Genomic DNA, 17,973 nt, shown 5'->3' with positions numbered 1-17,973 from the left:
GACAAAAAATCTTCTCAACATAACTGCGCGCCAATTGATCCACATAATAAGTTTCCTTGATGGGAAAAAAATGAGCAGATTTCGTCAGACGGTCGATGATTACCCAAATACTATAATGTTGTTTTCGGGAAGAAGGAAGCTTAATAATGAAATCTATTGCAATATCTTTCCACTTCCATACCTAAATGGCAGGTTGCTCGAGCAAGTCGGCTTTGACTTTAAAACAAGCGAGACATTTCGAAACATAGAGAGCAATGCATTTCTTCATTCTGGGCTACCAAAATATGGAACGAATATCAGCGTACATTTTATCCGAACTGGGATGAACAAAATATCGTGATTTATGAGCTTCGTCCATAATGAATTTGCGAAGATCACCACGATCGGGAATCCATAAACTATTAAGAAAATATAGCAAGCCATTGGGCTTAGCTTTCAATTGAGATTCCGCACCACATGACATCTCGTCATACATATTGCCTTTGGTGAGAGATTTGTGTTGCGTTTTAAGAATACACTCTTAGAGATCATTTTGAACAAGAACACAAGTAAGCAACACGGATTTTACTTATTTCCTACGGCTGAGAGTGTTGGCCACAACATTCGCTTTACTGGGATGGTAGCGAATTTCGCAATCGTAGTTGCTAAGCAACTCAGCCAAACGACGTCTCATATTGAGTTCCTTTTGATCAAAGATTAGATGGAGACTCTTATGGTCGGTAAACACTACGCCTTTTGTACCATAGAGATAGTTTATCCAAATCTTCAAGACGAATATGATGGCACCATGTTCGAGATCATGTGTTGTATAATTCTTTTCGTGAACACTGAGTTTTCTCGAAGCATACGCGATAACTTTATCTCGTTGCATAAGACACAACCTAGGCCTTGGTTAGATGCATCACAGAAAACGACGAAATATTCACTACCCTCGGGAAAAGCAAGAGTAGGAGCATTGAAAACATGTCTTTAAGGGTTTGAAACGCTTCTTCTTGCTTTGACCCCCACTCATAAGGTTTACCCTTATCTGTTAGAGCAGTAAGGAGCAATGCAATCTTCGAAAAATTACGGACGAACCAACGGTAATATCCCACCCAACCAAGGAAAGAACAAACTTCGGTGGGAGATGTCGGTGTCTTCCTATTCTTAACGGCTTCAATCTTCACGGGATCGACATGGATACCTTTGTTGTTAACAATATGGCCCAAAAATTAAACTTCTTTAAGCCAAAACTCACATTTTGAAAATTTGGCATACAATTGTTCCTTATGATCGTTTTCGGATTTGGAGTAAATCAAAATGTAATCGATGAAAACCATTCCAAATTTTTCAAAGTAGGGTTTACACACACGGTTCATGAGATCCATGAAAACCGTGGGTGGATTGGTTAGCCCAAAATGCATAACATAAAACACGTAATGCCCATATCGAGTATAGAATGCGGTCTTGGGGATGTCATCTTCGTTAACAAGAAGTTGATGATAACCTGAACGAAGATCGATCTTCGAGAAGCATGCGGCTCCTTGAAGTTGATCGAAAAGATCATCGATACGAGGGAGCGGGTAATGATTCTTAACGGTGAGCTTGTTGGGTTCACGATAATTGATGCACATGCTGAACAAACCATCCTTCTTCTTCACAAACAAAATAGGTGCGCGCCAAGGAGAAGAACTCAGGCCAACAAAACCCTTATCCGAGAGTTCTTGCAATTGGCTCGAAGTCTTGCATTTCAGACGGTGCAAGGTGATAGGGTGCTTTAGCAACAGGATTTGCTCCAGTTACGAGATCAATACGAAACTCGACTTGACGAATATGAGGAAGTCCCACAACATCATCAGGAAACAAGTCAGGAAAATCACGCACGATCGTGATATCTTGAATCTTCTTCTTATCCTTATCCTTTTCCACCGCAAGCACCAAAAAGGCAAAGTACTTCTTACGCAAATAACGTTGAGCTTGTAAACACGACATAAGATTAAATTTAGAAGCAGGAGTACTACTGAACACCTTAAGAATACGACCATCTTTGAGAGGTATACGAAGAAATTTCTTAAAGCAAATGACGTCAACATGATTCAAAGTTAACCAATCCATCCCAGCTATGAAATCAAAACTATTCATTTGCCTAGGAATAAGATCGACACAGAACTTGACCTTATTAAGAGTTATGACACAATCCCGAGTAATCGAATCAATACTAATCAAATTCCCCTTCGCTAATTCTATGGTAAAAGGCTTGGACAATCTATCCCGAGGCTTATCAATAATATACATAAAATCCAAAGAGATAAAACTCTTATCGGCACCAGTAACAAACAACATAGAAGCAGAATGGTTATTAATAGAGAACGTACGATTCACCACATCGCTAGAATTTTGAGCTTGATTCACATTCATCATGAAGGCACAACCATTCGAACTTTAAAGGGCTTGAGCAACTTGATTGGTTGAAGGAGCTTGGATAGCATGGGCTTGAGTAGTTACATGAGGAGCACCCATGAGTTGAGGAACTTGAGGAGCATAGATGTCAGGTGCAAAACTTTGTGAGATCGGGGGTTGGTAGGTTTGAACTTGGTAAGCTTGGCTAGTATAGTAAAGTGAAGGAACAATTTGGGCTTGATAAGTATAGTATGGTGGAGGCATAACATGGGCTTGATGGGCATGGGCTAGTAGATGGCACATATTGTGAAGATGACTAAGATATCCACAATTGTAGCAAGCACGGGTAATTAGTAACACCGGGTTGAGCATGAGGGGTATTAGCAGGTCTAGGGGTAGACGGTGCAGACTGTTGTGGAGCGGCTCGTGCGTTAGGCGGTACACAACAAGTGTTGGCAAGGTGCCCATAGCGTTTACATCGAGTGAAAAAACGGCAAGTGGTTAAAGGTGGGTGATGGCAGTTACATATGAAGCATATGGGTGTGGTATGCTATACGGTTTCTTGTTGGGAACATTTTGGTTTTGGGGTTGGTTATTGGCTTGGTTCACGGTATAGTTTTGGTGATATGGTTTTCCTCTTTTGATTAGTGTTGTTGTTCTTGTGGTAGCGGTTAGAGTTACTTTGGGCAGGCTTGGGTTGAGCTTTGGCATCAGTAGAGGATTCGGCTTTGGTTTTCTCGGCAGCAGGTTTAGAATCCTTACGGGATGAGGTACCATCGCGAACATGGTCATTAGCTAAAGAAGAAGCAAGGTCTATGGCTTCCTCAATCGAGAGAGGATCTCGATAGACCACATCATCAAGAAAAATCATGGGCAGTCCCCGGATATACTTGCGGATACCCGGGGATTCAGAGTCACAAGATGGGGTAACATCAAGCTTAACTCCTTAAAAAGGTTCGAGTAGGTTGAGTTATCACCACCGATTTGTTATAGTTCCAAACTCCGTCTCGAGCCTTTGCAATGCATGCTCGGGACAAAACTCTTTCTTCATCGCATCCTTGAGGTCCTTCCAAAGTAAGGTGTTAGGAGCAGACCTAGTGCAAAACCAATAGTAGTCAACAAGAACACACTAGATCTAATAGCCCAAACGCCTTTTGATTATACAGGCGGAATCAATATAGGCAGAGCCTGGGAATGAAGATTAGAGTGAAAAAAATAATAAGAAGAGGCAATATATAAAGATTCACAATATTAATATATCATTTATAAACAGTGACAAGGTTGCATGGAATGTCTAGGGTTTCGTGATGGCGGTACAAGATAGCATGAACCAGGAATATTGGCTTTTCTAGTTATGCTCTCGTAAATCATGATCAACACTCTTACCTTGTTTGTGAAACCTAGGACTCCATTTATAGGCCCAGACATTCCTTCTAGAAACCCTAATGATTACATAATGAATGACAAAACAAATACAAGTGTAACTAGGTCTTCGAGTATGATAATTCCTTGTCGAGCAGACCTTGTAATGCATAGTATGCTTGAAACATGTCTTCGAAGAGACTTTACTTAGAATATTTTCACAAGAAAATATTTTTCTTCAGCAAACTTCAATCTTCACAACATATTCTTGCTTTGCTAGAATATGTTCCACGAGCAAACATGTTCTTCTTGATCACTTCAATCTTGCCTTATGACTTATTGTGAGCAACTTTCAGCATTCGGGAACAGAAGCTTGCTCGGGATTGAACCATGTTCGAAGCTTATACTTAGAACATTTGAGATCTTCTTTTATTGTATCCATGCTCGACCCACCAAGATTCTCGAGTGACTTGGTTTAGGCTGGATATTTCAAGTTGTTTGCTTGAATAGCAATCCATAGTCGATGAAGAACATCCTTGCTTGATGAAGTGTAGCTTGCTCGAAGCTTTCAACACTTAGCATAAATTCCAGAAGATAGTCTTATGAGCATAAGACATCATGCTCGAGGTTGCAAAGCCATGCTCGAAGGTCCAAGATTGCTCGAAGTCCATACATAGCCATTTCTTTGAGGAGGTTGAGAAGATTCCAATCTTCCTTGTAAATTTCCAACTCAACAATCTCCCACTAGATTGAAACAAGCTCAGATCCACCAAAACATGCCTGCATTAAGTTACACATATATCAAAACGTAATCATAGTCAATTTAAGGAAATAGTCATTACATTACATAATCAAATTCTGCCTCAAGGGCATTACACATAAAAATTTCAATCAACATCGAATTACAAGTTTAAACAAATTACAAAGAATGTTAAAGACAATAAAATTTATAAGATTATTCCTGTAAACACAAATTTTTGTAGTCTATTTCAGTTTTGCCTCTGAGCCCTAATTAGTTTTTCATGTCTGACTGCAAATGCTCTCTGTTTGAACGTATCAAGTTCAACTTCATCCATTGAATCTATTCGCACTTCTACTTCATTATTTCTGCTAGATCCGGGACGTGGATGAACTCCAACTCGAAGTCTAGTTCCATTATTGCTATTGTCCTTCCATGTGCATTCCTTAGTGAAACTATCTCGCTTTGTTTGTTGAATGTGAGGTGAGTGATTTTTCCGCCTTCTTGAAGCTGGGAATTTGGTACTTGCATTTCCCTTCTCATGGCTAGACTCTCTCTTAACGTTCTCATTTTTGAGATTGAGCCACTTGTTCTTGATTTGGTTTGTGAGCTTGAAGTCTTCCTTTTCTTTGATTCATGAAAGGAGAACTCTGACCATCTGACTTCTCTTAATCATTTCTCAATTCTTGCCTTTTCAGCTTTAGAATACGTCTCCTTTCTCCTCTGGTCAAGCGACGGGAATCCCTTAACAACTTTTTCATGCTAATACTTTGAAAGATCGTTCTTTTGTTGACCTGTCAGTTTGTCTCTGTGTAAATAGAGGTCCAATTGTGTCATCTTCTCCAATTGCACCCTTCTAAAATCATTGATGTCTTTTCTGAAAATAATTTGAATTTCAGTTCTTTGTTCAGTAACTACTCTCAATGTTTTAGATCTTGCATCAAAATACAAGTGAGTATGCAGATTGAAGTAGTTCCTTTGGTGTTGCTGCCTCTGCACCTCAGATTGAATCCCTTGTCTTCCAGATGCCGATGATGAAGTCTTCTTCGAATGCTTCTTTTCTAAATCATCATACAGCCTTTTTACTTCTTGTTTACTTTTAAATATCAATTATGGATATCTAGCAACTCTTCTACACAAAATACTGATCATCTCTACAACCTGTCGTTCAGTTACTTTTTTTCTTAAACCATCATGCTTTCTTTTCGTCTTTGTTCTTCCCTAACCTTCTTTCTTCTTCTAAGAACAATCTCTGTTCTCGGTGATAAATTTCCATTTGTTCTTCATGTGAGAGACTTTCAAATTCAGCTTCTTTCATGCCCTTCTTTAACAAAATATCCTTCAAGATTTTTACCCTTTCTAGGTCCTCAAACCGCTCTTTTGCATCTTCCCCCTTCTTCTCAGCTTCTATCTTTTCCTTTTCTTCTTGCTCTTTTCTCTGTTTTTCCCTTTCAATTTGCAATTTGAATTTATTCAACTCATGGGCTTCTTTAACCATTTTCTCTCTCTCTTGTAGGGCAATTTTGGATAAGTTCTGGACAGAGTCAAACTTATAGTCATTTTCAACCAGAAATCTTACTTCCTTTTCGTACTTTCTTTCAGCTCGTCATATCTCCTTTTGGATTCTTCATCACCTTTCTTCTTTGCTTATTTATCATACTTAGCAGTATCATCTACAACTTCTTTCATGTGCATTTTGTCAATCTCACTGAAAGGTTGTCTATTCAAGTATGAGATGATATGTCCAGCTTGGAATAGGAAATTTCTTTGTGATTCTCTTTTTCTCCACTCATTAGCCGCTTCCATAATCCTTTCTCTTGTCATTTTGTTTATATGTCTCTGCTAATAACCCAGACTCAAAAGGTAGACGTCATCCTTTAGCTTTTGTTCACTCTTTTCTCATTTCTCCTTTTTTTCTTTGACCTTTAGTTCAGCCATTTGTTCAACATCAGTTTCATACATCTTTTTTAGTATTTCAAGGTTAATTTCATACTGCATCAAGAAAATGATTTTTGGATCAGATTTCATTTGTTCCTCTACCTCTTCAATGATAATCTCATTTTCAGTTCCTTCAAGAGCTCCAATCACAGGTTCTTCAATTTCAACACTCCTTTCTTTCTTTCTTCTCTTGTAAACCTTTTTCACAGATGGCTTTCCCAATTCTTCACTCTTTCTTCTCTTTCTTTCATGACTTTCTTCATCAACTGTATCCTTCTTCTCTCCTGATTCATTGACCATAGGTTCCTCTGAGTCAGTGGGCTCTGTGATAATTGGTTCAGTAGTAGTTTCATTCTTAGCTTGATCAATTATCTCTTCAATTCTCTGTACTTTGCCTGTGCTCTTCTAGCAGCTTCTACCGTCTCCTTAGCATGCTCTTCAGGATTTAGCAGAATGTCATAGTTAGTTCTGAGCATAACCAATTGTGAGATGAACTTGGAATATTGTTCAAATGTTATCGTTGGCCCTTTTTCTTCTTCTTATTTTGATTCTACTTTTCTTTCCAATTCATAGACATTTTCATCTTTTCCTTCAAAAGATTTTTCTTTATGTTCCTTTAGAACAATTGCCAAGATCTCATCAGCTTGTTCTCTAAACTTTTTCTCCTCTTCCTCTTTGTTCTTCATATTTATCAGGGTCTCTAAGACCTCTTGTAGAATGTCATCTTATTCTCCTTCAAGATCTGCATTTCTTAGCTCAATGATTCTCTTTACTAACTCACACACTCATTCTTCTCTAATAATTCATCACTTGAAGCAATTTTTGCAGTAACCTTGGGCTGTAAGTCCTTTTCAGATAGTGCTATGACCATCCCCTTGATTTTAATTTTCTTGCTTATCTTCCATTTCAACCTCAACATGTCCTTTATTTTCATCAGTCTTTTCATCTTTTTCTTCATACTCCCCTTCAACCTCAGCATATTCCATGCTAATCAATTTTAAGGCATTTGATGTCTTTGCAATCACTATTAACCATCTTCATTATTCTCCCCCTATTTTGGTGCATCTAAGGTCTTCTCAACCTCAGCATGCTCCAGGGTTTGAATCCTTCTTTGAGCTATCATCAAAGCCTCTTCTAAGGCTGGATTTTTCTCTTTGAGCATAAGATTCTCAAACTCCAACTCCGTGTTTGTTACCAATAAATCTTCATTGATTTTGGTGGGAGAAGATGATGGTGTATCCTGAGTAGGAAACTGTTCAGGTTTAAATTCAGGTTGGTTTGAGGAAGTTTCAGGTGAAGGTGGTATAGTGAAATCAATGACTGTTGAATGATGTGTTATTTCAATTATCGGTTCTAGACTTGGGGACATGGGTTCTGTTGTTGCAGGCGAATCATGTGTTTGTTAAATCGGTTCAAGGCTTTGTGAAAGTGGTTCTGTTGTAGGTGAAGATTGTGTTGGGTCAACTGTTTCTGGGCTTGATAAATGTCGTTCCTTTGTTGGTGAGGAATGATCATCATGGTCGATAATAGGGTTTGGTGAGACAAGTGGTGTGATCATTTGAATTGTTTTATTGACTTTATTTAGCACATCAACAACAAATTTATCATCATCAATAAACTCAGCATCCTTCTCAGTCCTAGCCACAACAGACTCTTCATTATGCTCTTCCTCCATCTGAATTGGATAATTTACTTCATGCTCTTGTTCTACTTGAGGTTCACCATCAGCATTTTCATTATCACTATTATCAGAATATTCTTCACTGTCACTCTCATCTAAGTCTTCTACATCTGGTTCCGGGGATTGACGAACCTTTATCACTTCAAGTTGATTGTTCAATAACCATGGAAGGATGTCCCATTCAGCATTCTCATCATATTGACTCCTGGCTGCATTGATTCTCTTGTAAACATTCAGATCTTGTAAAGCCAAAATGCCTCCCTCAATGGCTAACCCTTGTAATACCCTAATGATCAAGATTTGTAGAAATTTTAGATACATTAAAAACCTCTCATTTGAATCCTTTTGGGCATTACTAACCAAACCGTTAAAGATCATTCTTGAAAAGTTGAATGGCTGGTTGTATAGATTGGTGACAGTAGCATTAGACTGCTCTCTGCTAAGAAGTGTCCAAGTTCCTCTTCTAAACGAAAAACTCTATATCACATGGTGAATTAGAAACCTGTATATTAAAGAAAACATCCCCTTTTGGAATTGTCCCTCGTGAATCACTCCTTGATAACACATCCTTTCTTGAAAAATTCTGAGAAGCCTCTATATAGAATAAGATAGCTGCACATTATGATTACCGTTAAATTGAAGTGCGTCTCTTATCGACTCTTCAGTTATCTCCAGCTATTGACCAAGAACATTGGCCTCAATCCTTCGTCCATTTATGTTGTATGCATACTCTGCTGAACCCGAGAAATATGTGATATGATTCTTGTAATTGATGGGGTTCTCTGTCAATGCCACTCTAAGGTTGAAGTTGTTTAGAAAAGTTATCATAAACTCTAACTCCCGGTTCTCTGCGTCTACAACAAGACGAGCACACATATTGTGCTTCTTCTGGAATTTCATTGCCATTAGATCTGTAAAACAAAGTTAATCGTCAGTATAGTGAAAATAGCGACAATAGTTAGAGAAGGGGGTCGTCTTCAATAACATGTTCCTTAACAATTAGCGAAACTGCAAAATCAAGATAATAAGTTAATAAATTAGTCAATATAAACCCTAATTCCAATGGTCGGAGAATCGAGAATCGATTAACAATATCTTACCAAGTCAGAATCAGAGCTAATGGCTATATTCGTAAGATTGAAAGTAGTGTCGAGCAATTGACAATCGAATAAGAGTCACGAGCAGAGGTTATTTTGCAAGTGAGGGAAAAAGTGACTGATAAAAATTTCTAAGTCCCGTTTTATACCTAACGCTTAGGGTGTAAAACCCTAGTTTGTCATTTAGTGCAAGCAAAGTGTAGTTTGAATTTGAAATTTATCTTTTACTCTGCTCGAGCACATTGCCAAAAATAGTTGTCATTTAGTTTGCTCGAAAGCATTTTCTAAATGTTCTCGACAAAACTTTCTTGAAAATTGGTTAAGTATTTAAAGTTTTTCTATTAAGAAGTTTGCTCGCATCCACGTCTACTTGAAAGAAAAACTTAAGCAAATTAAGTTCATGACATTTAAAACTCATACTCGAGAATAACCTTTGCTTTAGACCATACCTTAACCAAAGTTTCAGCATAATTAACTCACAGACATTCACACATGGTTGTTTAGAAACCATACTCGAAAGCATAACTAAATGATGTGTGTCTAATAACCCTATAAAAATGACCCTCACAACTAAGCTTTAAATATAAAATGAAAATCCTAAAACCACACACAACCGGCAAGTATACCGATCGCAAGTAGTATATATCTAGGAAGTCCGAGTATCGAACACGTGGACACGTAAGACTCTAACGACTACTAACCCTAGAAAAGACCTACCTTAGAATAATATTATATTGATTTTTTATTTTTACTTACTTAACTGGACTAACTAAACTGACTGACAAAAGTTACCTAAAATAGAAAACTTAACGGGGAACTAACTGTGTTAACTTAGGATGGAGAAAAACGTCTACCTAGGTCTGAATCAAATTGTAGGCCTAACAAGCTAATGGATTGAATGATTTTAAGACACCGGTCCCTAAAGATGACACGACTAAGGATCGCTCGGGCTCACTAGACCACCTCTCGGTCTCTCTCAACAAGCCTAAACTACTCAAAATCGCCTAAAACGACCAAACCGGGAAACAATTGCTAACGTGTTCTAATGCTAGATCACCTCTCGGTCTCACCAACACTCGACCCTAATGGTAATGAATACTACACAACCAAGGATAGCTGAACAATTCAACATAAACTAAAATAGATCAACTAGTCGCTCAAAACACCTAAACCTGACAAGAAACGAACTTGCTCTCGCGCAATCCTTATTCTAGCATGCAAGGCAATGAGACAACCCTAACTTCCTATCACCTCTCGATCTCAAAGAAGGTGTCTAACTGTTGTACTTAATCCAATTAATCACGCAACAAAACCCTACGGTGGTACCTACCGCAAACAAACCCTAAACACAAAGTCTAGAATCAAACAATGCACCGATCAATTAATACAAAACTAATCAACCGACGCACGGGGTTTATGCAATGAATCACCAAAATTTCCAGCCCTTAAACACAACCTATTTCGTGTCTAAATCAAACTTTACAATAACAATTCAAGTCTACCAATCAAACAATCCAACAAGCTCATCAAACACTAACAAGAATCATCATTCCTAGGTAGAACTAACAAGTTTAGCCAATAATCATCTTTGGACAGCCATGAACAATTAATAAACACATCAATAAACTCATACCAATCATCTTAACAATTGTCCAACGATCAACAATAATAATAAACACTTCAATCTCTAACACAATTGCAAAACACATTAACAATTAAGCAAGAAACTAAAAGTTTGATGAACAAAGTAAAAGATGTAAGGATATTGGGTATTCCGGCTGCTGTAAACTGACGGTAAACGATCACCGAGGCCTGCACTTGCTTCCTTCTTCCTTCCCTAGCCGTCACGCGATCAAACCCTAACCCCACAAAACTTTTTTCTTTCTTTTCTTCCTGCCCAAACCGCCGATCGCAGCTACTGTTCACCTTAGGGTTTTTTAATTTTTTTTATGTTATAATAGAATATGGTCTTGGGCCTCCATGATGCATACGGGTCGGGCCTTGAACTTTGTCTTGAACTTGTAAGCGTAAAAAGCTCGTAAAGGATTAATATGTAAAAGCTATCTAAAACAAGTCAAAACACATAAAATGTAATACAAAAACGTAGAAAAAAGGTGGGGAAAATACGTGTGTTTTACAACACATCAAATATCTCCACAATTAAGACTTTTTCGTCCCTGAAAAAGAATACTACACAGGATCATACCCGAGTTCAACCGACAACTCTTGGTTTTATTATTATTTATTATTATTATTATTTTTTAAAGTATTAGAACAAGTAACATGTTACCCAAATATTTCTTCCAACTTTCACTTAATAAGCCAGATCAGGTCGATTGCCGGTATTGCTGTCCGCTTTAAACCCATGCCCCTAATACTTACCGAGGCAAATAAGGCGTTACAATTCTATTAATTTGTATGACTAAGTGGAACCCACACCTAAAAGCCCTGCTGCCACTTCACCAATTCCATTAAACCAGGCCAAGCCACCCCAACTTGAGTTAAACCTTTTGCCACATGATTAAACATTTCGACTCATATACAAACTATAAACTCTAGCTCTCTTTCAAGTGCACACAATTACAAATGCATTCTTTCTTTTATTTTTTTTACTTTTTCTGCCTTTTGGCTTTTTGCATGAACAGAAACAAATACAAAAGATAAAACAACTAATATATATAGACGATCATGTGACTCGAGGCCTGAGTATGACCCGACTTTTCATACCAGTCTTGTCACGAGCTTAGTTAAACAATCAAAACCCCTAAGGTGTTTCCCACTAAAGTCAGGCCATTTAAAAGGTTCAATTAGGTCAAAAACCAAACCGCCCTTTCATTCTTAAAGGCTGAGCCTACCGACACACGATTACTGAGTCTAAACCGTTCGGTTACCATACATTACGTGCGGGTCTAATGGGCACTGTTCTTATTTATTATATAGATATTTTTTTGAAAACACCAAGTTATAAAATAACTACTACTCGGTAATAATATCATTTCCTGTTTAACGTAGAAGAAACATCTTTCAAGGGACTATTTTTTCAAAATTTTTCAAATTTTTAATTAATTTTTTTTTTCAATAAAATTTCTACAACTAAGTAAAATAAACTCCATCCCCACACTTAGAACGTAATCGTCCTCGATGAGTAGAATGAAAAGAATTAAAACTAAAACAGAAAATAAAAATAAAGTATACAAGAATAAAACAAAGAACAGGTTACTCCCCTGGTTTGTGTGTAGAATCTTCAACAGTTGAGTAGTATCCAAACGACCGTATAGCATTTCATTCGCGGCCGCAACCTTGGGAGAACCTGTTCCAAGACGCCACCATAGCTACTATGCGCATAATATAACCTGCAAAACTCAAACTCGCTCGCATGTAGTGGCATACAACACGGAAAACAAAAACATAAAGAAATCAACATATTTTTGTGTTTTTTTTTTGTTAGACAAAACAAATAAAACTGATAGCACACACAAATACAGAAATACAAACTCTACAACTCGGGCAGTCTCCCGAGTGTGCATCCACACGTCTACGTCTCGGAGAGTGGGTCAAGGTAGAATACCTCGATTGTCTGATCAGTCATCGGCTCGCCAATGTAGTGCATCAGTCTACCACCGTTCACCATAAACATCCCGCCTTTATCCTTTATCTCAACAGTGGCATCCGGGAAAACCTCAGTAATCATAAACAGACCTGACCAACGGGATCTCAACTTTCCCGGGAATAACCTCAACCGGGAATTATACCATAAGACCATATCCCCACACATAAACTGCTCAATACCCTCTAACTTACGATCCTGCAGTTCCTTCACCTGCTACTTATAACAATCTGAATGCGCGTAAGTACGGTCCTGTAACTCCTCCAACTCAAGCAACTGATGAACATGATGATCTCCGGTAGATAACTCAGAATCAAAGGAAGACGACTCAATGTCAGCATCAGGGGGGTGTTCAGTCAAGGCGACCATCTCAACCTCCGGGGTCTCCCTATCTAGGATATGTGTGTCTGAGGCGGGGACTCCACCGGGGTCACTGGAAAACTCCCCCACATGAGTCATGATCGTATCAATGAAGCATAGGGAGTCATCAGTCGATTTGGGATGCTTAGATGACTGTCGAACGTCAAACGTGACGTTCTCATCCCCGACTCGACGGATCAGTTTTCCATCGCGAATATCGATCAACGCGTGTGCGGTGGCCAGAAAAGGTCTGCCCAAAATGAGTGGAACATTATCATCCTCATTCATGTCAAGAATAACGAAGTCCACCGGGAAAATGAACTTACCAATGCGAATGAGCATGTTCTCAACAATCCCACGCAGATACTTCACGGAACGATCAGCAAGCTGGATACTCATCCTCGTAGGTCTTGGTTCGCTTAAACCCAGCTTGCGATACACAGAATACGGCATGAGATTGATACTGGAACCAAGATCAGCCAGCGCATGAACCACTGTATCATCACTCAAAGTGCAGGGACTTGTGAAACTCCCTGGATCGGCACTCTTCTCTGGTAACTTCCTCTGTAAGATAGCAGAACAACTAGCACTCAAAGGGGTGGAATCGGCCTTAGCTAACTTCTCCTTGTTCGAGAGAATATCCTTGAGGAACTTCGCGTGTTTAGGCATCTAAGTGAGTGCCTCAAGGAATGGGATATTGAGGTAAAATTTCTTCAAAAGATCAAGGAATTTGGAGTTCTGCTCCTCATCTCAATCTCTACGGACTCTCCCGGGGTATGGTAATCGGGGTTTGTAAACTCTCGGTGGCTCGCTCGGTGACTGCTGTTTCTCGGCCTGTGCTGAACGCCCTAGGCTGCTCCTCTGATGCACTTGAGCTGGCGGAGACTCCATCTGAATCTCCTCATCTACCTGCTCCTCTCCATCGACTGTAGGCTCGTCGACGACTTTTCCTCTAGACCTCTGCTGGATCACGGGCTCATCTCGTGCCCCTGCACCGCTCCTCGTCGTCACAGCCTTCACGAATCCTCTCAGGTTCTGCTCGGTATTACTCGGAAGCGTACCCTGCGGCCTCTCATTTAACCGATTGGCTATCTCTCCCATCTGCCGCTCGAGATTCTGAATTGACGCTGCCTGATTCCTCATGAACTGCTCGTGCTCTCGAAGCTCCTCCTGCATCTCCTTGTGTCGAGAATCCTCACGCGTCATAAGCTGCGACAACATTTGTGTTTGCTGCGCCATCATCTCCTCCAAAGTGGGCTTCTTCTCCCCACTGCTCGCTCCCTCACTGGTATCCTGAAATAAACTTTGGCGTTGCTGAAAACTGGACTGGCTGCCGCTCCTCCAGTTGGAGTTTTGATTGCCTCTCCATCCCGAATTATAAGAATTGGAAGAATTTGAATTTCCGTTTGGATTTCCTGTGAAGTCTACGGCCTCCTCTTGGGAACTGACTGGGCATTGAACGGTATCATGCCCCCCTCTGCAGATCTCACACAACTTGCTCTTCGTCTGCATATCCTTCACCATCTTCGCCAACGCCTCGACCTGTGCCATCAGTGCGGTGGTTGTGTCCACCGAATGCATGCCTCGTGAGATGGAATCGACGGTCTTACCTCCTCTGGCGGGTGGTCTATGGTATCCACTCATAACTAGCCCATTGAATAAAGCGATACACTCATCAGGGTCCTTTGTCGTCAACAGATTTCCTCCCGCCGCCGTGTCGAGCATACTTTGTGTCGCGTACGTTACTCCATTATAAAATTTCTTGACGACCGCTGAATCTTGCAAGCCGTGGTTCGGGCACAACGCTAATAGATTCTTGAACCGCTCCCAGGTCTCGTAAAAACTCTCTGTGTCCTCCATCTGGAAAGAATGTATCTGGTTACGCAGACGAGCGGCTTTAGCCGGAGGATCGAACTTTTCAAGAAATTGGGTCTGCATGGCAGCCCAAGTAGCTATAGAGCCCTGTGGGAGGGACTCGAGCCACAGACTCGCTTGATCAGCGAGTGAAAACGGAAAGACGCGGAGCTTAACGGCGTCTTCGGAAACGCCCGCAAGATGGAAAGTGTCGCAAATACGCACGATGCGAGTGAGATGAGAGTGCGGGTTCTCATGAAGCAACCCGTGAAACTGAGCAGAATGAGCAATGGTATTTAGAATGTTCGACGGGATCTGCCAGTTCATAGCAACTCTGATGGCAGGTGGTGCGATGCTGGATCTCGCGCCAGCATTGGCCGATCGGGCTCGGTCCGCAACTGTCCTCGGTGGTGGAATGTCGCCCATGATCCTATCCCTATCGTCGGGGTTAACAGATGAAGAAGTGGATGAGGGTGAAACGGGATGATGTCTCTCACGAAACTCTCTCTCTGGCTCGGGAAATGCTTCCGTGTCGGGTGGTCCACGAGATCGAGTCTGTCGCATAAAAACTATAATTACAGACAAGATTATCTAAACTATTCTAACAAATAAGCAAAAAAAATAAAAATAATTACGAGTAGCACAAAAGGTAAGTCCTAACTCGGATTGCTCTCAAAACGCCTAAAACCGTGTCCCCGGCAACGACGCCAAAAACTTGATGTGTGTCTAATAACCCTATAAAAATGACCCTCACAACTAAGCTTTAAATATAAAACGAAAATCCTAAAGCCACACACAACCGGCAAGTGTACCGATCGCAAGTAGTATAGATCTAGGAAGTCCGAGTATCGAACACGTGGACACGTAAGATGCTAACGATTACTAACCCTAGACAAGACCTACCTTAGAATAATATTATATTGATTTTTGATTTTTACTTACTTAACTGGACTAACTAAACTGACTGACAAAAGTTACCTAAAATAGAAAACTTAACGGGGAACTAACTGTGTTAACTTAGGATGGAGAAAAACGTCTACCTAGGTCTGAATCAAATTGTAGGCCTAACAAGCTAATGGATTGAATGACTTTAAGACACCGGTCCCTAAAGATGACACGACTAAGGATGGCTCGGGCTCACTAGATCACACCTCGGTCTCACTCAACAAGCCTAAACTACTCAAAATCGCCAAAAACGACCAAACCGGGAAACAATTGCTAACGTGTTCTAATGCTAGATCACCTCTCGGTCTCACCAACACTCGACCCTAATGGAAATGAATACTACACAACCAAGGATAGAGGAACAATTCAAGTTAAACTAAAAAAGATCAACTAGTCGCTCAAAACACCTAAACCGCACAAGAAACGAACTCGCTCTCGCGCAATCCTTATTCTAGCATGCAAAGGCAATGAGACAACCCTAACTTCCTATCACCTCTCGGTCTCAAAGAAGGTCTCTAACTGCTGTACTTAATCCAATTAATCACGCAACAAAACCCTACGGTGGTACCTACCGCAAACAAATCCTAAACACAAAGTCTAGAATCAAACAATGCACCGATCAATCAATACAAAACTAATCAACCGACGCACGGGGTTTATGCAATGAATCACCAAAATTTCCAGCCCTTAAACACAACCTATTTCTTGTCTAAATCAAACTTTACAATAACAATTCAAGTCTACCAATCAAACAATCCAACAAGCTCATCAAACACTAACAAGAATCATCATTCCTAGGTAGAACTAACAAGTTTAGCCAATAATCATCTTTGGACAGCCATGAACAATTAATAAACACATCAATAAACTCATACCAATCATCTTAGCAATAATCCAACGATCAACAATAATAATAAACACTTCAATCTCTAACACAATTGCAAAACACATTAACAATTAAGCAAGAAACTTAAAGTTTGATGAACAAAGTAAAAGATGTAATGATATTGGGTATTCCGGCTGCTGTAAACTGACGGTAAACGATCACCGAGGCCTGCACTTGCTTTCTTCTTCCTTCTCTAGCCGTCACGCGATCAAACCCTAGCTCCACAAAACTTTTTTCTTTCTTTTCTTCCTGCCCAGACTGCCGATCGCAGCTACTGTTCACCTTAGGGTTTTTTAATTTTTTTTATGTTATAATAGAATATGGTCTTGGGCCTCCATGATGCATACGGGTCGGGCCTTGAGCTTTGTCTTGAACTTGTAAGCGTAAAAAGCTCATAAACTGCTCCAAAAGTCCGGTTTTCTTCAATCTTTCACCCATATCCTAAAAAATAAAGATTAATATGTAAAAGCTATCTAAAACAAGTTAAAACACATAAAATGTAATACCAAAACGTAGATAAAAGGTGCAGAAAATACGTGTGTTTTACAACATATCACTAAAGAACACTTAATACATACTCAGTGTTTCTAAGATAATTAGTATACTCGAAAATACTTAGACAAACTTCAACACCACACACTGCTTGACTTATATAAGATGTGCTTGAAGTACTTGGAAAATTTATTTGTCACTCAAACGTACTCAAACACACTTGCAGATGCAACTATACTCGAGAACAGTTAACATAATAATCAGTTAGTTGCATATGCTCGTAGAGAAAAACTCACCGTTCAAGCATGAAATCACGCTCGAAACACTTAGAAAAGTTTAATTTCACAATTTTGTGCTCGTAGAGAAAAATTCAACTGTTTAAGTTTAGATCATACTCGAAACACTTGAATACTATTCTATCATGAAAACATGCGCGAATACACTTGCAATTTTTCAAAACACTTTTTAGAGCAAAATGCTCAAATGCCTATCAGTTTAGGCATCTTAACCCTCAAACTTTTACTCAAACCATCAAAAATGAATCATTTGGACAATGAACTGACTCAAGCATAAGTTTAAGGTGAAAAAGAGATCAAATTTCAGTTCTTTGTCATTTCAAAACAATTTTACAAA

The 17,973-nt window shown here is 39.6% G+C and overlaps 1 protein-coding gene across 1 annotated transcript; it reads right to left on the bottom strand.

Moving 5' to 3' along the window:
* Positions 1-1,689: 1,689 nt before the first annotated feature.
* On the bottom strand, positions 1,690-2,397 carry LOC143571159 (uncharacterized). Its single transcript, XM_077056661.1, has one exon. The coding sequence runs from the start codon at positions 2,395-2,397 to the stop codon at positions 1,690-1,692; it is 708 nt and encodes a 235-aa protein (XP_076912776.1).
* Positions 2,398-17,973: the final 15,576 nt, after the last annotated feature.

The sequence above is a fragment of the Bidens hawaiensis genome, unplaced genomic scaffold (genome assembly GCF_021521415.1).
Source record: "Bidens hawaiensis isolate Kalapana, Puna unplaced genomic scaffold, B.hawaiensis_p1.1 tig00001299_1, whole genome shotgun sequence".
Classification (NCBI taxonomy): Eukaryota; Viridiplantae; Streptophyta; class Magnoliopsida; order Asterales; family Asteraceae; genus Bidens; species Bidens hawaiensis.
Note: the sequence above shows the minus strand (reverse complement) of the source record. Positions and strands in the feature narration are given on the sequence as shown.

Bases quoted from the DNA above. Each gene is read 5' to 3' on its own strand.
- LOC143571159 (XM_077056661.1), bottom strand. From the start codon at position 2,397: ATGAATGTGAATCAAGCTCAAAATTCTAGCGATGTGGTGAATCGTACG.